Source organism: Monopterus albus, unplaced genomic scaffold, assembly GCF_001952655.1.
Source record: "Monopterus albus unplaced genomic scaffold, M_albus_1.0 scaffold205.1, whole genome shotgun sequence".
In the NCBI taxonomy this organism is placed as follows: Eukaryota; Metazoa; Chordata; class Actinopteri; order Synbranchiformes; family Synbranchidae; genus Monopterus; species Monopterus albus.
Genome location: NW_018128085.1, coordinates 51,370 through 69,926, shown reverse-complemented (window position 1 = coordinate 69,926; position 18,557 = coordinate 51,370). Strand labels below are relative to the sequence as shown.

At 40.2% G+C, this 18,557-nt stretch overlaps 1 protein-coding gene across 1 annotated transcript in view; it reads left to right on the top strand.

Moving 5' to 3' along the window:
• The window catches only part of gcgrb (glucagon receptor b), a 39,982-nt gene extending 31,022 nt beyond the window's left edge, over positions 1-8,960 (top strand). Inside the window, exons 5-14 of the mRNA XM_020618406.1 lie at positions 6-95; positions 399-505; positions 1,123-1,279; positions 1,531-1,690; positions 1,825-1,885; positions 2,107-2,176; positions 4,181-4,269; positions 5,240-5,384; positions 6,504-6,545; positions 6,918-8,960. Coding sequence (XP_020474062.1) covers positions 6-95; positions 399-505; positions 1,123-1,279; positions 1,531-1,690; positions 1,825-1,885; positions 2,107-2,176; positions 4,181-4,269; positions 5,240-5,384; positions 6,504-6,545; positions 6,918-7,328 — 1,332 coding nt within the window. The 3' untranslated portion in view covers positions 7,329-8,960. The remainder of the gene's footprint in view (positions 1-5; positions 96-398; positions 506-1,122; positions 1,280-1,530; positions 1,691-1,824; positions 1,886-2,106; positions 2,177-4,180; positions 4,270-5,239; positions 5,385-6,503; positions 6,546-6,917) is intronic.
• Positions 8,961-18,557: the final 9,597 nt, after the last annotated feature.

Here is an 18,557-nt window from a genome sequence, read left to right as displayed (position 1 = left end):
AGCAGGGTCTGGTCTACAGAATCTGCAAAGAAGATGGTCAGTGGGCACAGAAGAATACCAGTGAATGTGAGGATGACCCTGGCGAGGTGTGTACAGCATGTCTGTCTATGCATAAAACTGTGGGATGCATGGGTGTGTGTGGCTCGGGCCTTCCTTGTGAAGTAACTCTTGCTGTTTGAAGCTGACTGCAGTGGCAGATGGTTTGGCAATATTGTAACTGTGACTGACTTGGCAGTTTACAGTAACTTGACACAATCTGAAATGGCTCAGTGTGTACATCTTCCGTGCCATTTTTAATCTATTTTGTGTGTGTGTGTGTGTGTGTGTGTGTGTGTGTGTGTGTGTGTGTAAAGGCAATGTGTGAAAGTAACTGCTCTGTCTCTCCGTTGGCTCTGCAGCAGCAGTATGGACGCATCCTCAATCACTTACGGATCATGTATACAGTTGGCTACTCTCTCTCCCTAGGAGCTCTGCTACTGGCCCTGGGAATCCTCATCACCTTCAGGTAAAAGGGGACTAAAGAGGGGAGAAAGGAAGGAGGATGAAGATACTAGTAAATAAATAAGAAAAAAGAAGGAAAAGTAAAAGAATGATTCAATGAAGGGGGTGAGGGACAATGAGAAAAAGGAAAGAAGGAAGGCAGGAAAAGAGAAAGAAGGAAACAATAATAACAGGGGGAAGAATAACAGACCAAAAGATGAAAAAAGTGAAGGAATGAATGAAAGGAGAGGAAGAAAAGAAGAAAGGAGGGCAATAAGAAACAGAACAGAAGGTAGGAAGGAAGAAAGTAGGCAGAAGAATTGTAGGAAAGAGTCCAATGAGAAAAGAAAGAACAAATGAAGGACAAAGAAGCAATAACTGAAAGGTGCAAATATGGTGGGAAAAAAGAAGAAGAAAGAAATTAAAAAAACAAAGTCAGGTAAAGAGAGCGAGGGAGAAAAGAGAGATGAAACAAAACAGGAGAAAAGATGAAAAAGAGAAAAGCACAAAAGTAGAAAGCAAGAAATGAAGTGCAGAAAGGGATGCAAACAAGCTGGCAGCAGAGGTTTGATCATGTGGCATGCAGAGTGACTAGTGAATACAACATGCAAAAGCCATCACACACTGTCACCTGTGCACCAGGAAGCTCCACTGTATGAGGAACAACATCCACATGAACCTGTTTTCCTCCTTCATCCTGAGAGCCGTGTCCATTCTGGGAAAAGATGCCCTGCTAACCCTCACACTGGACTCCAGGAGCAGCAGCAACAGCCAGACACAAGGCTGGGTCAGCACCCCGGTCAGAGCAAACACACCTCGACAACCTCATCTGCTGTGACTCATGGTCATGTGGAGCTGTTTTGCCTGACAGTAATACGTTTTAAAAAAAAGGAATATGTGTGTGCTGTGTGTGTGGAATATACATCATTGCCAGAATCAAATAGTTGCAGGACAGCAACCTTTTCAATCTGAATTTATAACTTTTGTAATGTAGGACAAGCTGTCTGATTGTTTGTGTTCTCACCGCTCCCGTCCTGTGTTGGGTGTCAGGCAGTGATATGGTGTCGTGGTGCAGTGGTGATGATGCAGTACACCGTGATGGCCAACAACTACTGGCTGCTGGTGGAGGGCATCTACCTTCACAGCCTGCTAGTCATCACTGTGTTCAGCGAGAGGAATTACTTCTACATTTACCTGGCCATTGGCTGGGGTAAGAACCCAGACTTGTCCTTCTGTTATTAGCTTACAGACATGTGTTAGTGCCTTGAGAGAAGTAAACAGTACTTAGACTCTGTTTGTTAACTCATTCCAAATCTGTTCCCATCTGATCTTTGTCATTCTCAGGCGCACCACTCATATTCGTGCTGCCCTGGATATCAGTGAAATACCTTTATGAGAACGAGGAGTAAGTTCAATCGATTTTATAATATCATCACATCAAACAAAAGGCGGTTTCAGCTTTTATTTGTAGCCTGTGAGGAGAGAGATAGTGTATGAGTATGTGATGAGTCTCTGGATACAGAGAGAAGATTAGAATTGTAATGAAAACAGCAATAGGTTATAGTGAAAAATGTGTGTGTGTGTGCGCGTGCGCGTGTGTGTGCGCGCGTGTGTGTGCATGCGTAGGTGCTGGGAGAGGAATATTAACATGGGATACTGGTGGATCATCCGTTCTCCTATACTGTTCGCTTATCTGGTAAGATGTCAGTTTCTTGTCCTCATATTCTCTGTCTGGCATTTTGCAGCTGAGCAGCATAATGAATGACATTTATTTCCAGAGTGTGTTGTCATGTGATCGAGGAGCGCTTCACAATCTTGTTGTCTTGTGACCCCTTTAAAGAAGCCGTCAACTCGTGATCCTTCATCACCATTTGCAAATGTTTACAATTATGACAAGTTCCACCACACAGTAATTGTTTCTTTGTCCAAAGTAACAATGGTTTAAATTCTGAGACTCACTCAACAAACACCGGCGCTTCAGGCGTGCAAAATCGCAAACTCCAGGCAATTATGCATAAAGTACCCTGTACTGATTGCACAGCTTGATCGTGACAATTGAAAAATTACCTGGATTTAAAACTGTGACATTTTGTGAAATCAGTTTATTCCAATTGAATTGTCTTAATCAAACAATCAGTTCAAGGAAGCAAAATTAATCTGCATAAGCTCAACTGCGGTGAATGTTGGATGTGAAAAATCATGCCACTTTGACAGTGCTGATCTTGAAATAGAGCGCTATTGTAGCTTATTAGCTGTGTTGCACCACTCACTTCTTTTCATCCTCCACTTGTAGTAATTGCTCCATAAAAAAGCAATGTTTGCAGACAGTTATGAGACAAGAATTAACTGATATTGCTTAAATATTTTGAATAAACTTAGCTAAGGTAATGAACTGACCTTTAGCAAGCTCTCCAATAGCTTTCTATTGAACCAAGTGATGTGCATTGGTGGAAAAAAATGTCAGGGAAGTAAACAGAAGTGAAAAATAGAGAGAGGCACCGGGAGGTCTGGTTGTTTTATAGAGAATGTACAAAAAGGCTCTCTAAACACAAATAAGCGCTGAAAATGATGACTATCATATGGCAAAGCATTTTAAGGAGGCAATGGCTGTTTATTAAGAACTGAGGATTAAATCATTTACAAATATTATGTGAAAATGAGGGTCAGACCTACTATTATGGGCAGAGACAATTTGTGCACACTCCTCCAGACGAAGATTTTCAAATCTGATATAACCTATATGTCCGGTTCTAAATAAGGAAAATAATTTTCTGTGAAACATTTATTTCAGTACATGGCTTTTATTTGTTTGTATATAATGTTTTCCATTTGAGGAAAGTAACAGTAACTACAACAACAAAAACATGTTTTCTAATAAAAGTGGCAACTACTTCATACTGTGAGAATCTAATTGTGACCTCAAGAAATCCAAATCAAATAAATTAATCAACTTCACATGGATTCCCACTCGACACTGGAGGGTTGATATATGTAGCTAAGTGATTGTTTACATGGTGTCTTTGACGCTCTCACACATGGATGTATACAGAGAGAGAGAGAGAGAGAGAGAAGTAAGTTGTGGAATTCCTCTTGTGTGTTTCCCATCTCTTGTTCCCATGGAGACAAACATTATGGATGGATGCACTTCAGAACAAGTGCACAGTAACAGTAACAATTTTGGTGACCATATAGAGTAGGCATGTTAACATTTGCAGAAATCGGTGAATTCTCTTTATTGTAATCACCGATATAGTTGCCATACAGTTGCATTAGAGATGTCAGGTCATATCCCACAACAATCCCTAATGCAACCCTGCTGTTTAGCTATTGCTCACACACATTCACACCTAAATAAACCGAGTCTGTGTGCACTGACACACACCCACATTCACACAGCCACATTTGTCAAAACAACATACACATGTTACCAAACTTGGAGTGTGCTAATAACTTGAGTGCTGTAAGAAGTGATGTTCTCTGTCATCACAGAGGGTTCTGCACTAGATCACAGTGCTTGTGTATGTGGCCAGGTCAAATCCCACAGACAAGAGAATGAATCAAATATTACAAACTGACAGTAGGGTAATGGACATTTTAGGCACTCCATCTCTCTCTTATACATAATGCCATCTAAACATCTACACAACACATTGTGTGTATTTGTTTGCCTGCATTTAACTCCCTTCGCTTCTTATTTCAGATTAACTTCTTCATATTCATCCGAATTATCAAAATCCTGATGTCTAAACTCAGAGCTCATCAGATGAGATACACTGACTACAAGTTCAGGTGAGAGAAACTGTTTCCCGATTTTGACAGAAAAGATATTTGTTGGCAGGTGGTGTACAGTGTATTTGTAAAGCCTATTTTCGCCAAAAATGATACCTGATGAGACAGGTGAGAGGAAACCCGAAAAAAAGTTGATGTCATGGTTTTGACTTCCTGTTTCAAGCTCTTATTTTGTAGTCATTTTGGGTCTTCTGTCAGTTCACAAGCCTCAGCTTTACATTGCCACTGATTGCCCTCAGTCATATCCACCTGTGTCTTGTTACCTGCTCCTTGTCAGCCTTTATAAGCTCCTCACTGTCTAGTTGCTGGCTCTTGTGTCTTCATCTGTAGTAGTCTCCACTGGTGTATCTTCCCTGGTCTTGTTGGGTTTTGGTTACAGTCTGGTTACGCTTACTCCTGTATTTGGCTTGTTTGATTTTGTTTTTGTTTACGTCAGGTCTGAGTAGTTTTGTGTTTTTGCATATTATCTTGTTGGGTTTTGGATACAGTCTGGTCACGCTTACTCCTGCATCTGGCTTGTTTGCTTTTGTTTTTGTTTACGTCAGGTCTGAGTAGTTTTGTGTTTTTGCATATTAAATCCTTCATTTTTCTAAGCCTGTGTTTTGTTTGCATTTGGGTCATATTGTGACAGCTGTACAACATAAAACCAAACCAAGGAGCTGGAAGCCACTGTAAGGCTTTATAGAGCTGAGGAGAACTGCAGAGCTGGGTAGTAATTCTGTGAGGATTCATCGCTATGAGCAACCCCCTTTCTCATCCATGATCTATGTTATGTTTTCCTGGTTCGTGTTTGTTACAGTCTAATATTTTAGAACATCAATTTGCACACCACAGGGCCTCCATGACAGATGTGTAGGACCCAGGACTCTATAGGTCTACCCACTGAAACTTCACAGTTAATTAAAATAATAATGAAAACCCTTTTCAGGTTTCTTGTAATCTGTGCAACTCCTTTTCTCCTCTGGTCTAGATTAGCAAAATCCACTCTGACTCTCATCCCCCTGCTGGGAATTCATGCCATCCTCTTCACCTTCGTCATCGATGAGTCCGTCCCCAAAGGCTCCATGCTGCGCCTCATTCGCCTCTTCTGTGACCTCCTGTTCAACTCCTTCCAGGTCCAGTCTCAATGTCACAGGAAAATTAGCTTTTTCAGATTTTCAGCCTCAAATGTTTAACATCAGTGTGTGTTTCAGCGTGTTCTCTCTTCTGAGGTATTCAAGCTCATTTCAGGTTGTTTCTTCTCAAATACATTTGTTACTCTCAGAGACCTTGGGCTATAATAAAACTGGATGTGTGGTAGAATACTCTCATATATTCAACCACCTTATATCTTTGAACTTTTTTTATAATGGATGATTTACACTAAAGAAAATGTTTTCAAATGTTCTTCTATTCATTTCATATTCTTTTAGAGTAATACTTGGCCCTTGAGTGAACAGAGTGAAAATGGAAAAGTACTAGATAAACTATTTTAAAGGTGCTCTGTGGAGTTTTAATTATAAATGAACACCTTTCTGTTTTCATAAAACATTCGACAATCATGACAAATGTATTTCCTTATTCTAAAAACATCAGTGAAGTTGATTTTTGAAGACATTTAACGCACACTGTTCTATGTTTACTTTTTAGCCGTCTTCTTCTTCCCTGCCTTTGTTGACCCTTCCCATGTTGCATTTTGTGGTACATTACTATCACCTGCAAATCAGTGGGATGGTGTGAAACCACTGAGAAGCACATCTTGTGCATTATTGTACAGTAGACTCACTCATGATAACACTGCTCAGTAGCGTTGCTTCTGGTCAGAAACTCCACAGGCTACCCTTGAACTAAACTGGCAATACATTTATCCTGCTAAGTACTACTAAGTACTGCTTGTGTACCACTGGGGTCATATACCTATCTTATGCCTACATGCCAATTATTATAAACATACAGGTATAAAAGACCCATACTGATGCACTGGTTGACATGTTGGTCAGTGTAGTTTACCTCAAAACAACTTCACAGCTCATCTGCCCTGTGCATAAAGGGAATAGGACGCCCACTACCGTGGCACAGTGTGGCTCTCTCATGTCTAACATTTGGACAACAGTGAAACTCTAAGGCACAAAGGTGTTATTTAGGGATTTGTTTTAAAAAAAATAACAGAAGATATTTAAAACTACAGAGTAACATTAGTTTCTTTGTCAGTATCTGTTAAAAATGAAATGCTAAAACTCCACCTTCTGTTTCAGGGCCTGTTGGTTGCCATCTTGTACTGTTTCATCAACAAAGAGGTGAGACAGATGTGCATTCGTGTCGGACCTTAATACCTTAATATAACACCTTAATATAAACTCTGTCTTTGCTGTGGATAAATTAAACATTTTTTTCATCATCAGTGTTCTTGTTATATAATTTATCTATTTTATTTTTGTATTTCTAAAATCTTAATTTTTCTTCAAGTCCCTGCGGTCTTCAAAATGGGACATAACATCATCCATCTCCTAATCTCTAAACGTTTAGATGTAGTTTTTGGCAGAGACCTCCATGTAATAAAGTGCTCAGCATCTTAGTCATCTTCCTCACAAATCCTCATGTGTCTCTTTGCTACGTCTCCTCTCTCTCTCTCTCTCTCTCTCTCTCTCTTCTGTCCCATCATCCTCCAGGTGCAGTCAGAGATGCTGAAAAAGTGGAAGAGGTGGAAGCTGGGTAAAGACATCGACGAGGAGTATCGTCACACCCACAGCCACACGCCACATGTCAAGAGCGGCAGCATTGTCACCGGCAATCAGCCTGACCTCCATGACAACAATGCCAGCAACTCGCCTCATCTCCACAGAGCTGACAGAGGCCCTCCCTGCCCTGTGGCGCTGGAGGAGACCCGCAGACTGGTTGTATCCTACAGGAACGGGACTGGGAAAGGCAGGTCTGCCAAGAGCAAACACACATTGTTTTTCTCTACGCTGCTGCATCGAGGACCTGCCAGCCACGCCAGCACCACCACAGAGGATGTGTGTCTGGAAGAGAGGCCCCGGTGCAGCTCAGGTCCTCTGGAAGGGGTCAAGACTGATGTCTGAGGACAACGTGGTCTGGTCAGATTGTCACGTAAGCTGTCACTGGCTGTGCTTATCATTGTTTCAGATCAGCATTTATCATGTGTCACCAAGCCTGAATGCGAATGGGGAGAATGAGGAAATGACCCATGGATGATGTGCCCAGCTGCAAATGAATATTTATTGCTTTTGGGACCTTGAACAAAAAAGAAATTACTGAGTTCTGACATCAGGAATGATTAGGTGTTGTGTGTGGGTGGGTGGGGGGTACAGAGAACTGCCTTACCAACACTGAATTTCCGCTCATCTTTCCATTTGTACAGCTGTTGTTGTGAGTCAAGCTTATACCTCCCAGTGTCAGTGTTTTTTTCCTCATAGTTTAATGGACCTGAATGTGGACTGCAGGTGACTGCTGTTGTTTTGGCTATGCACACTGTCGTTCTTACAAGGGTGAACAATTCACTGGAGACACCTGACTCTTCATTACACAGTGCTAGCCATGCTGAGACTGCCTCATAGAGGATAGATGATTTTATCTTCAAGACTGTGCTACAGTGTTTAAATTATTCTGGTTTCCAATGACCAAAGCCAAACAAGAAAATAAAAATATACTATGGTGGGTTTAACTTCATCTTGGTAAAGCCATCTTCTTTGATGCACATTCCTTTCCTCTCTTGTTTTCTGTACCATATCTGTCCTCTGTTTTAAACAGGAATTCCTATCTAAATGTATAAGCAAAATAATATCAAAAGGTATATACTGTATGTTATTAATAATGCATACTACTGTATGTCCACAGCACTTGTATTTATCCAGTGAGTCTTGATTTGCGTTCTTACAGGCTCAGAGCAAAAATTTTATACATGTCACTCTGCACTTAATTAGATGGAAAATCTGTTTGGCAAATGTGATTTTTGGTGTTTTACATACAGGTAATTGGAAGATGCTCCAGATCACCATCATCACAATGCTGTCATTGTTCATGCAGCCGCACATTTATCCAGTCCTACAGCTTATAAAGAATGGAGGCAAACAGAAAATGACAGAGTTTATGTGTGAAATCTACAGCCTGAACAGAGAAACAGAGAAAAGTCATTTTATGTGCCTGGAAGGTTTTTAAAGAGAAGGTGTTGCTTTTGCATAACCTAATGTTTGACTATTTTGTGATGCACAAAGTAACACATTACCAGCAGAGGAACCACCTGATTTTATTTTAAATTGGATCAGGATTGATATTTGATGATGCAGTATGCAAAATGTGCGACACAGAACCACTTCGTTTTGGGTTCAGGAAATGAACAAATTTCTTGATCAGACAGAAAAATGACAGAAAACTAATATTTTGTTTGAAGTTAAGCAAATGTATTGTACAGTGTAAATGTAGATTAAAAAAAATGAATATTATAAAAACAGAAAGGTAGGTGAATGTGGATGTTGTTGTGTGTCTTTGCTTGCATTCAATGACTGAAAAATGAAAACGAACGTAAGTGATTATCTTGAGAAAAGACCGTGTTTTACAAAATGTGAGTGTATCTGTTGCAGTTATGTGCAGGGGTCTAAAGCTAACAGTGTCACAAGAGGAAGCAAATTGGTTTATACAAATGCCAGATTGTTGTGTCTCATATGTCTCCGTGGATCCAATTAAACTGAGCTCTGACAGCACAAAAGTGTCAGTATATATTTTCTAAATATAAGAACACGACACTAGCATCAGACGTAGTTATCGTTCTGTTGCATCTATGCAGTTTGCTGATAGTAGATGTCACACGTGTCAAATTTGTGATGTGAAAGTAAGAAGGTTTTGTAGTTAACTGACATTTTGTTGTAGCTTTTGCTGTAGAAATATTCTTCTGGTGGACTCATAAACGTGTTTCAACATCAGATGCCAACATCTGTGTGTTGTTGTAGAGAAGGTAATAAGTTGTCAGCAGATGAATTATGTATTGGTCACACACACACACATATATCCAATAACGTATTTGTTCTTGCATGTGACTGATGTAGAACTCTCTCAGAAAAGATCTCGCTCCCCACGCTTGCATTTAGATATAACAGAGAACATAAACCACTGGAGGTAACTCTCTGCATGCCAGGATGAAGTCAGCAGACTTTGACTACAGGGAAAGGTGGGTGTTATTACAGTAAACTGTAACTAGTGTGCACCCAGTTTGTGGGTATAAACTGACTTTCTGTCATGTTAGCATCAAATGTGGATGTATGTAGCACATTTTCATTATGAGAATACCCATTGCCATTTGTAAACAAAACAAAAAAATCCTTGTTTCTGATGGATTCATGTAGAACTGTATTTTCTTCCTATGTTGAAGGTGTTAAATATGAGTTGGCAACAGCAATGTTCAGTGTACACAGACCAGTTTTGAAATCACTGTATTCATAAAATATGACACTTTTGACATTGTTTATCTTATCTGACGTCAATATTATAAGACACCTTGCTGCACTGAGAAGGTAATAGTAGGGTTGGCTTGTAAATCCAGTTTTAAACCCTGCATCTAGTTATTTTCGATTTGTTTGCCTGCTAAATCTTTCAATAATATAATCAAAAATTAAAGGAAGCTCAGAATTCTTAGGGAAGTGGTTGTGCAGTGATTTTTACATAAGTAGTTTCAGAAAAAACAAATCTATTTTCAACACAAATTATTTTGTATGGACAGACTTAACATAATTTTGATGTGTCCACACAAATGGAGTGCTTTTATTTTATGTTAGAAGCTCTATCTCATTTATAAGTCTAAGAGTACAGGATGATAGAATGGTCTAAAGGCTCTTCAGTAATTGCAGCAAATGCATTTATGTTTTTACATCTAAAACTCCTTTTAAGCTGTCAAAGTTGTTATTTACTGATTATTTAATGAGCAAGCAAATGCTAATTTCTTAATGCTTAACCAAAAAACTCTACCCATACAGAAAACATCTATTTTAAGGACTGTATTAATCAAACCACTGGGACTATCTGGGATTGTCATTCGTGATGCTGCAGCTCTATTGGGAGACTCATGGAAAACACACTATGCACACAGAGGAACACTAAAACAGTGGTCAAAAGTCTTCCATACCTCCTCTGTAAAAGTCCCCCCTCAGGATTACTCTGCTGAAACCATCTGCGAGTGATAAATTCACTTTATCAGGGAATATTTTGCAGGAATAAACTGGATTTCAGCCCAGACCCATGGCCTAATGGATTGTACATGGTAAAAACAGAATGAGATATTCCATTGGACTGATGCAGAAAAAGAAAACAAAATCATAGAATTACTGTAGAAATTTTTTCTATATTTCCTGGCAAGTACCATAAAGATCTCTGCAATGATGAAAGGTGATGAAGTAGAGGAAAAAGCTGGTGAAGCACATCATCATTACTTTGAAGTGCCATCTTCATCGAAAAGGTTAATATAATTACTGAAAGAACAATTAAATATATTCTTAATATGGGATTTAATATGAGAGAAACACATTTCTAAAGGCTAAATCCAATTTTCCTCAATGGGTCCCTGACTACCTGTGGCTGGAATTTGATTTGAGCACGCCAACTTCATCATCACCTGTGCATGTGTGTGTGTGTGTGTTACAGATTTTCTGTGTGGATCCCTGTTTCTTTTCTTTTTTGTGTTGCTGTTATTGCTGACTTCCTATGAGTTCAAACTAGTCAGGAAGTCTCATATATGCACCGCACAAAGTCAGGAGATGTTTTTTTGGGGGGAGGACCAAAAGAAAAAAAAGCTTTTAACAATGACAAAGGAGCTGCTTGGAGCAGAAATCAATCAGCTGCGATAAGTCTATTGTGAGAAGTGCACGAGTCTAAGAACACTTAAAGTCTGGGCGACGTTTGCAGTAATAGTCCAACAAAAGTGAAGGAAGAGGAAAAACTTGTGTGATAATGTGTGGGAGTGTGTTGGGGTGGGGTGCTGATGTTGAATAAAAATCAATGCTTTAATTATAGTGGTGCTTTTCCTTATGACAGAAATGAGCTGCTTCCACCAACAACAACACAGCACTAATGTAAGGTGCTGACAAGTTTCTGTATTTCTTTTGCCTCCAGAAGAAGAAACACAGGCGGTGCAATAGTAACAACTGCAAAAAATATGTGGGGTGCTTTCAGTTTTAGCATTTTATAAATGATAAACAGAACATGCTTTGGATAATTTCACTGTCATAGGGCTGTTTCAGACTCTATGCAAACTACATAAGTAACTATGTGACTACAGAGCTGTAAATGCCAAGTATATATGCACATAAACAAGGCTGCCCTGTGTATTAGCAGATGTGATACACTGAAATTTGCTGCCAAAAAGGAGTGAATCATTTTGCTTCTGCTAAACTGTCACCATGTATACATTTGCCATATCATAAAGATGCTGATGAACATGAATAACTTGACACAGCCTGTTTTTTTTTGGGGGGGGGGGGGCGAGTGAAGTAATTCTGGTTCTGTATGTTCTGGACATTTTTAATGAATTCCTTTCACCCAGCACAGCCATACACCATCTCTTGTTCTTTTGCTGAAAGCATCTTGCTGTGCAGAAGATGGAAAACTGTGGAGACAATGAAGTCTCGTGCTTTCAATATACTTACTGTATCTATTGTTTTGTCAGTGACTGTATTTGTAAAATCATAGGGAGGATCCACCCCTATTGAAAATGCATGAAATAACACTCAGCCGCTAGCTGAAAACAGTTCAGCTTTAACTTGCCTGTGCACTGTATAACTGAAAAAGTCTGGGAAACCAAGATTCTAAGGCAATGAACTCTGGGTGGGTGAAATATTCAGTATCACAGCACTAACTTTTCACTTTAGTTCATTTGTCTTACTCAAGTCTTGGAAATTCAAACTTTTTATTAACTCCAGCCATGTTTATTTTGTCACAAGTAAAACAATATCAAATCAAATTCTTCATAAATGACACAATCTAATAAAACATTTTTGTTTTGCCAGCAGCTGCATTCACTATTTTTTATTTTGACCAAAGGGAAATGTTACTCTGAGGCAAAAATAAAAAGGCACATATGTGTCATTGTGTAACTGCAACTGCAATGCGGGCTAGGAAATATATGCTAATAAGATGACATTGTTTTTACAACTAATCTAAGAATCTATGTTAGTGGACATTTACTGTAGTCAACTTATTTTTAACTAGACTGAACTACAAGTCTACAGCCGTGTTAGCAGCTCTGTCAGGCTGTACCCAGGCACAGCAGTGCATTTTCTCTGTATGTAGGCAGAGGAAATGTCATACTTTCATATCCATATTTGGCATGGATAGGATCTGATTTTCAAAGAGTGGCAGGCTGAACTCAGTTTCCCAGAGGGACCATTCAAAGTCATCAAAGCCTTCTGAACGTGTCCAGTTTTATTAGGGACAGCAATGAAACAGAGCAGAGATCAGTAGTATGAAAATAAGAGAATTCTCTCAGAGGAGATGTAAAATAACAACAGATTACTGCATCTGCATGTGTATATTATTCTTCTGTCACTTCTGTTACTTAAGTCTCTTGAAAGTGACTCGCTGCTGTAAATATTGCCCTTCCAGATGTGTGAGTGGATCCCACCTGTGTCTTGGCAAGAAAGCAAATGTGTAAGTTCCAAAGCTGTTTATTCAAATGAAGATGTTAATGTCTGGGATTTGTGTTTGTTTCTAGAATACATGCATTTAAATACATATGCACTCCTGCACAAAATACTGATGCGTTAATCTCAAGTAAATGAGAATGCATGAATAATATGTGCACTCAAGTACAGTAAATATGGATTTCATTAAACATGGTGTACAATTATGATGCATCAAAGACAGAATATTAATGTAGCTGCCGTGAGAATTAAGCAGCCCAGTCTTCAGTGTGTATCCCGTATCTGTGTGGGATGGACAAAACTTAGGCTCATCATAATGTGTAAACATTAATTAATCATAGATAGATAGATAGATAGATAGGCTCCTCTTACTCTTCACTGTCTCCAGTACTTTTTCACCATTTTGTTGACAGTGTTGCTTTATGTCTTTCAGTCGTTTGATTAGTTTATATCACCTACATTCTCAGCATATATGTGAATACAGAGGGTGCTGGAAAGTTATACAGAATCTGGGAAAGGAAAAGAAAAGCATACTGTGGTATTGGGAGGGCAGAGAGAGACTTGGCAGGATGCCCCATTATGACTGGGGCAGTGTTGATATAGTTTGGAGGATTTGTTGGAGGTTATTCTGATAGTATTGTGTTACTGTGTGGCTACATTTTGTGTGTGTGTGTGTGTGTGTGTGTGTGTGTGGAGATAAAAAAGACAAGTCCTGGTCTCCCAACCCTTCTTCAACTGAGGGATCACCAAAGAAAAATCAAAATCAGAATCAGCTTTAATTGCCAAGTATGTCTGGTACAGAGACTCGCAGTGTGTTTTAGGCAACAGACAATAGACAACAGTCAATACAATAATACAATCAAAATTAGGGAGAAGAAGGAAAGGCAGTAGTCATAAACATGACATCGCTTCGGGAAATCAATGAACTCACTGAGTGGAGCTGAAAGGGCTTAGTGACAGACCAGTGACAACAGCTGAGGGAGCTGCTGGAGTCATTTGGGGACATCTTTGCAGCAAGAGACGAGGATTGTATGCACACTAGCCTAGTGCAACATGGCATTGACACCAGTGATGTGCTCCCCATACACTGAGGGAAGATTAGAGAGATGGTGAGGCCGGGCATTGTGGAGCCGTCCAACAGTCCCTGGGCAGCACCGCTTTTTATGGTCCAGAAGAAAGACAGTACCTAGAGGCCCTCTATCAACTACCACAGGCTTACTGCGGTCACTCACAAAGATTCCTACCCACTGCCATGCATCAATGTCACCCTGGACTACATTGCTGGGTCCTGCTGGTTCTACCTCCCTCTGTTTGTGCAGCGGCTAATGGCAGGTGGAATTAAGGCCAGACGCATAGCCCAAGACTGCCTTCTCCACTGGCCAGGGACTGTGGCAGTTCAAGGTGATTCCTTTTGGCCTCTGCAATGCTTCAACCACCTTTAAATGACTCATTAAGCAGGTCAGAGAGATAGTATATACCACCTTTCTACTCATTAAGCAGGTCTTCTATTGGCTGACATTCCCCAAAGCCACTGTGTAGTCTACATGGATGACCTCCTTGTCCACACTGTGGACTTTCAAGCCAACCTGAGGAATGCTTTCCAGACCATCCGCTGAGCTGGGCTATGACTGCACCTCAAGAAATGTTGCCTACTTTAGCATGAGACATCCTTCCTGGGCCACACCATCAGTGTAACGGATGTAGTCACTGACCCAGCCAAGATGGCAGCATCGAGGGACTGACCTGTCCCTCAGAGGTTTCACCAGCATCACCGGCCTGTTGCACTGGCTGACATAGAAGGGCTGGATAATTTCACAAAGTGGCCAGAACCATGCACAATTCCTGACCAGAGCACTGCCACAACTGCAGACCACTTAGTCAATGCAATGTTCTGCAAGTTTGGTGCACCCAAGAAGCTGCACAGTGACCTGGGGTGGAACTTTGAGACTGAGGTGTCTGGCAAGGTCTGTCAGTCACTCACTGTTCAATTCTGTTGAAAAGAATAAGCTTTATTTTTATTGTGACACGTACCACAAAATTTTTTGTTTGGAGCTGAGGGCCCTGGGCCGTTGCATGCATACACCCTGCCATCACGGGCAACTTGGGGGTTCAGTGTCTTGCCCAAGGACATTTTGACATGTGGACTGCAGTACTAAGAGGAACTGCTGACACGTGAGGAGTAAAGAGGGAGCCTGAAGCTGTTTCTGTTTCAGCACCTCCTCATCAGGAGGCAAACGGCAGATGAAAAGTTCAGCGAGACTGTGTCTTCATAGCTGTGTCCTCCTCCTCATCATGTCTCTATTATGCCTCCTCCACCCTACTCATTTCTTTCTTCTTTTTTCTCTGTGATCATGTACTGTAATCTCTTCTCTTGTTCCCTCCATTTTTCTTTCCCATTTTGCCCCACCTCCTCTCAGCATCCCATTAAGGTGAAAGCATATTCATTACAAATAAAAAGCGGGACTTGATTAAAGGGCGGCTTTAATTTGGCATCCTGGGTAATCAAGACATATGTGGTGGTGTGTGCATGTGCAGACAGGTGACAAATTACAGAAAAAAAATCCCTGAATAAACGAGTGGTCTCTTCCAACATGATAATAGGCAATCCATACAACAATCCACAGGGCATGAGGGCTCACTGAATGGTTTGACAAGTATGAAAATAATCTCAACCCATCTGAACACCTACAGGTAGGGGAGATTTTTGAATGTGTTAGATTGTTTCATTGTTACTGTAATAAACCAAGACTGCTGAGAAAGCACAAGTCTCCACTGGAATTTCCTCTGTGTGTCACACCAGTAATTCTGGTTCTGTATGTTCTGGACATTTTTAATGAATTCCTTTCACCCAGCACAGCCATACACCATCTCTTGTTCTTTTGCTGAAAGCATCTTGCTGTGCAGAAGATGGAAAACTGTGGAGACAATGAAGTCTCGTGCTTTCAATATACTTACTGTATCTATTGTTTTGTCAGTGACTGTATTTGTAAAATCATAGGGAGGATCCACAACCTGCTGTTTGATATTTTAATAAGACCTGCTTTAGTGTTCTTTTACTGTTGTAGTTTTATATGACTCTGGTACAGCGGCTCTCAATGTGTACATACATGTCAACAAGCAAGGGAATATGTTTGGTACACAGTGACCTGTAGTGCAGTCCAGAGGGGAGGAGTTCAAACATTTTGTGTCTAGGGTGTGAGGGGTCTGCAGAAAACTTCTCTGCCCTCCTTTTGACCCGTGAGGTGTACAGGTCCTCCATGGAGGGCAGGCTTGCGCCGATGATCTTTTCTGTAGTCCTGACTGTCTGCTGGAGTCGGTACTTGTCCTGTTTGGTTGCTGAGCCATACCAGACAGTGATGGAGGTACCGAGAACATGTGTGAATCTCTTTGTGATGTTAAGATCTAGAAAGGTGCTATATAGATAAACTTTACTTACTTACCTATTTAATTGCATCGACACATTGTTTTACAGTAGGTCAACATGAAGATCAGCCTTTTAGCCATGCTAGTGAAAGACTCTAGGGATGACACTGTCAGTTGGTCCTTTTGGCTGTTCACATTGGTCTTCCTCACTAGCTGATTAATAAGATTAATGTAATTGTTTTAAACCCTCTCTCTGTCAGTATTTGAATTGTTTTATTTACAAGATATTGAGCTTTGAATATTAAAATGTTTGTAATATTGTATTAATATTCACTTCATCACAATGTAACACACAGATTCTTCTGACTTTCTTCAACCTCTCCTGAAAAATTTTGTGTATTCTTTTGTCTTCACAATTTGCATTTTAAAGCCAATGAAAACTAGGCAGGATTCAGACACCACAATCCTCCACCAAGGCAGCTCAGTTTTCTCATAATGCCATTATACCTAAAAGCAATATTCCCATGATAGTTTGACTGCCATAATATGAGTTATGTGATTGTTTGTTTGACTGAGTGCGGGGCTTAGCCACCAGGTGCAGGGATGAGGCCACAGCAGGGCAAACAGGCTTAGGAAGCCTTTGCTTTGACTACATTCATATAAAATCCTTCCTGCAGGGCTGTGCAAAGGTATGACCGTGTTTATTTGTGTTTTAGAACTTAACTACCATGAAAGAATTATAAAATAAAGGTTCTTTCTTTCAATAACACTTAAAAGACAGCTATAAGCTTTTAGTGTAAAACACTAGGTAAGCTGGAGACAGAATCACATAGCAACAGGTGTAAGGTCGTCAGCTGTATGTTTGAATCCTCAGTGAAATCTGAAAAACAAGCATCAAATGTGTTAGAGACACAGTTAAAATCAGTGTATTTGCATTTCATGTCATTTAAACCGGACAGACTAACATTATATAAAACAGAAGAAAATGTAATCTGAGTGAAACCCATTAAATCTTCATTAGGTCGCTAAAATAGAAAGCTGTGGCAAACAATGATCGATAACACTATAATTTGCTGGATGAATGATACCTTGGCCTGATAATCAAACTGAATTGTCTTTTGTTAAATTCACTTCATGATTCAGTCAGACACCATGTTCCATGCTAGCCATTTTCTGTTTGGTACTGATTGTTTGTAATGGATGTGTCACTTGCTGCTGATTGCAATCAGTAGCAAGTGACACATCTGCTCCACCAACGGCAATGAAGCAAGGAATCTGTGGTGATGCTTTCCACCAGCTGTTAACTATCTGTTCAGCGAAGAAACATGATGACCTGATGATGGAGCTAGAGGGAAAGTCAAATGATCAAATATATTACAATTTCTTCTGGTGTGGACATTAAGGTCTGTACCAGAATCATCCAGTATTTGCCAAGATAGTCTGATATAGAACTAAAAGTTAACTTCATGCTGGAGGAAAAGTCAGAGGATCACAAATGTCATGACAATATGTCCTCTAGAAATCTGGAATATCTGTTGTAAATACCATGGCAAGCCATTAAATTGTTGCTGAGATTTTTCACTTTGAACCACAAATGTCAATCTCATGGTGGCACAACAGGAAAAGCCAGGGGAATACCAGGGTCAGTGGTGTTTATCCAAGTGGTATTTATTTTGCTCTGTGAAAAATTTCAGCGCAATCCATTACCTAGTCAGCTAGATATCTCAGTCTGGACCAGTGTGGTGGACCAACATGAACAACCAACAGAACCAAATGTCATTCCTGAGCCTTGCACTGGCACGGCTAAAAGGCATACTGACCTACAGCAACCTGTACTGCTGTGCTGATGTAAGTAGGTAAATAAGTAAAATTTATCTAGAACCTTTCTAGTTCAGAATGTCACAAAGAGATTCTGACAATAAGAAAACAAAACTATATATACTATAAAATAGAAATATAACACGAAAAAACTACAACAGAATAAGAACCCTACTTAAATGAAGGTCTAAAAGGTCTTAAGCAGCTTCTTATAGTTGTCCCCAGTGTCCAGAGCTCCAGAGTTAAGGAGCAAGGTGCAGCCAACAAACCCCGATCAGAGGACCTAGCTCTGTAGTACTGTGTAGTTTTGTTCTGCATTTCTCCTTGTCAGTTTTATGTATGCTGTTGTCTTGGTCAGGACACCATTGCAAAAGACATGTCTAACCTCCTGAGTTTCCCTTGTAAATCACTGGTTAAATAAAACAGAATAAGGCTGCAGAGCTCTGATGTAGACAGGTGCATAACATTGCAGGGCTCTTGTAATTG